At 35.2% G+C, this 2,500-nt stretch overlaps 1 protein-coding gene across 1 annotated transcript in view; it reads right to left on the bottom strand.

The window, feature by feature from the left end:
* Positions 1-2,276: 2,276 nt before the first annotated feature.
* The window catches only part of LOC113812786 (dynein axonemal heavy chain 5-like), an 80,349-nt gene continuing 80,125 nt past the window's right edge, over positions 2,277-2,500 (bottom strand). Inside the window, exon 74 of the mRNA XM_070124940.1 lies at positions 2,277-2,359. Coding sequence (XP_069981041.1) covers positions 2,277-2,359 — 83 coding nt within the window. The remainder of the gene's footprint in view (positions 2,360-2,500) is intronic.

The raw sequence follows: 2,500 nt of genomic DNA, 5'->3' as shown, positions 1-2,500 counted from the left end.
TAAACAGTTGCTACCTGGCTACTATTGTGTGAACTTTTTACTTGAATAAAAATCTCGCTCTCTTTCTCTATATCTATCTATCCATCCATTCATCTATCTATTACACGAATAATGAAAAAAAAGGATGAGGTTTATTCACAGATCACCGAATATGTAGATGAAAATCGTTTGGCTTCAGTTGCCTTTTCCATACAAGTTTATCATCATTAGCATTAGCATTTTTGTTCTCTTTTTGCAGCCTTTGCATAAGTGGCGACTCCCATGTCAGCAATGCGATTCTTTGCATGCTCAAATGTAATTGTTACGGAAACATTTTTCTTCCTCGCCGAAGCCAGTGAACAAGCGAGCATTCGGAAAAGGCTTGTTCATCTTCTGCGAGAACAGCTGTTCTTCATTTGCTTGCTAACTCCTCCGTTCCTTTTTTCCTTTTCTTATTTCAGCTTTTTTAAACAGGGATGTTTATCATTCTCTCTTTCTGTTTTTCTCGATGCCTGTCTTTGTCTCTCTCTGTTCGTCCCTCTATCTATCTCTGTATTTGCATCTGTGTTTGTATGTCTCTCTTTTCCTTTCCCCCCTCTCTCTCTCTCCGCCTCTCTCTCCTCTCCTTTCTCTTTCTTTTTGCCCCCCCCTCTCTAATTATAATATTAGTGATAGTAACTGATGATAATAAGGATGATAATAATTATAAGAAATAATAATGATAAGAATGAAGATGATTATAGAATGATAATGAGGATGAGGATAATAATAATAACTGTTATAAATAGGCATGATAGTAATGAAAATGATAATACAAATAATAAAAGTGATACTATTGATAAAAAACAAAAATAATAATGATACTAATTATGATAACAATGATGATGGTCATGAATGGTATCAATAGTAATAGTAGTAATGATAATAACAACATCAACAACAACAATGATAATAATGATCATAATGCAAAAAGAGAAAAAGATAAATGAGAACATGTAATTAAAATCAATCTAATCCATAGAAAAAAGCACATGAAATACGAGATGCATCTTCAACATATCCATGAATCAATGTTTATGAACAATTGAACTCATATGTGGTTTTCATCTTTCTGTAGTGCAACGGTTAGCACGACAATCTTTAAAACCGTAGACCCGGGTTCGATTCCCGGCGGGTGTTATGTATATATATATATATTTTTTTTTTCTCTTCGTAATCATTTCCTTGACATAGAGACAAGACGCAATCTATAACGCGTTCCCATAAAGAATAAATCTATAAAATCAAATTGAAACAGAAGCATGATCAGCCGTGGAACGATGACTTGCAAATTGTTCACCAGCATCAGTAAGGTCCAGGAATTCAAAATATGAATTTGTCTTTCAGAATCAGGGGAGGGCGTGGTGAACTGGGTGAACAATTTGATGTTCAATTTACACGGGGAATTGAACATTGTACCGTTTTCACTAGTAATTATCTCCTGGCTTTTGCTAAGGAAACTTGTTTCTTGTTTCCAATTATCTGTCTATACTGATTGGAAGAACGCAACAATATTTTTGCAGACTTCTCTCTCTCTCTCTTTCGCTCACTCACTCTCTCATTATCTCTATCTTAACAATAGTTTTTTTTTCTAACCTGAATTAATTAGCACGTTTTATCACATTAGAAGTTTAACGATTTATTTAAAGGTTAGTTTAAAAGTAGCCTTGATTTACAGTTGATCAAACAAATTTACGAAACAAGTCCACGAAATGAGAGATAAAAAAAAAATCAAGTTGTGTACACAAATAATATGAAGTATCATTGAATTCATACTTTGTAATTAGATAAGTATGATACTTATTTACGCAACTTATATGTTAGGAATTAGGATTGCCAAGGGAAAGGGGACGGAAGGGGATGAGAACGGGAAGGGGAGAAGACTCTTTTAAGGACTAGGAGAAAGGCGGGGAAGGGGGGGGGGGGGGTGAAAAAGAGAGAGCAAAGGGAACAACGTAGGGAAGAACATGAAAGCACATGAATAGTCGTGTTCTTCCCTTCGTTGTTCCTTTTGCAATTTGTTCGAGAAAGAGAGAGAGAAAATTGTCAGACAGCGAGAAAGAGAGAAATAATGACATGCTATCAAGGATGTTAAAATAGAACAAAGTATCGCCTGCCATTACTACGTCACTACTTTCACGTTTTTTCAACACTTTTACTTCCTTTGTCTTTTCAATTAGACTGATACGGAAAACCTGGAGTCTGCCAACAGAGGAAAAGTGATCACGGTAATCCTCCTTTAGAATTTCACGGCAAAATTACTCAAGGAGTTTGCTAAGCACGATTTCCTGCCAAAGCGCTTCAAAGTCTCTGTTTTCCTCAAGGAAGTACCGAACCAAACCTTAATCAATTAAATCTTTATAAGCGTAAAGAGAAAAATGACAAAATATATCATCGCTTCTTATAACTTTGCAAGGTGTGAAAAATAGTGCTTTGGTTTTCATTAATTTTCTTCTACAGAGTAAGGCACCCAACGACACAT

This window comes from Penaeus vannamei, chromosome 9 (genome assembly GCF_042767895.1).
Source record: "Penaeus vannamei isolate JL-2024 chromosome 9, ASM4276789v1, whole genome shotgun sequence".
NCBI lineage: Eukaryota > Metazoa > Arthropoda > Malacostraca > Decapoda > Penaeidae > Penaeus > Penaeus vannamei.
The sequence above is the reverse complement of the archived record's forward strand: the minus strand, read 5'-3'. Positions and strand labels throughout refer to the sequence as shown.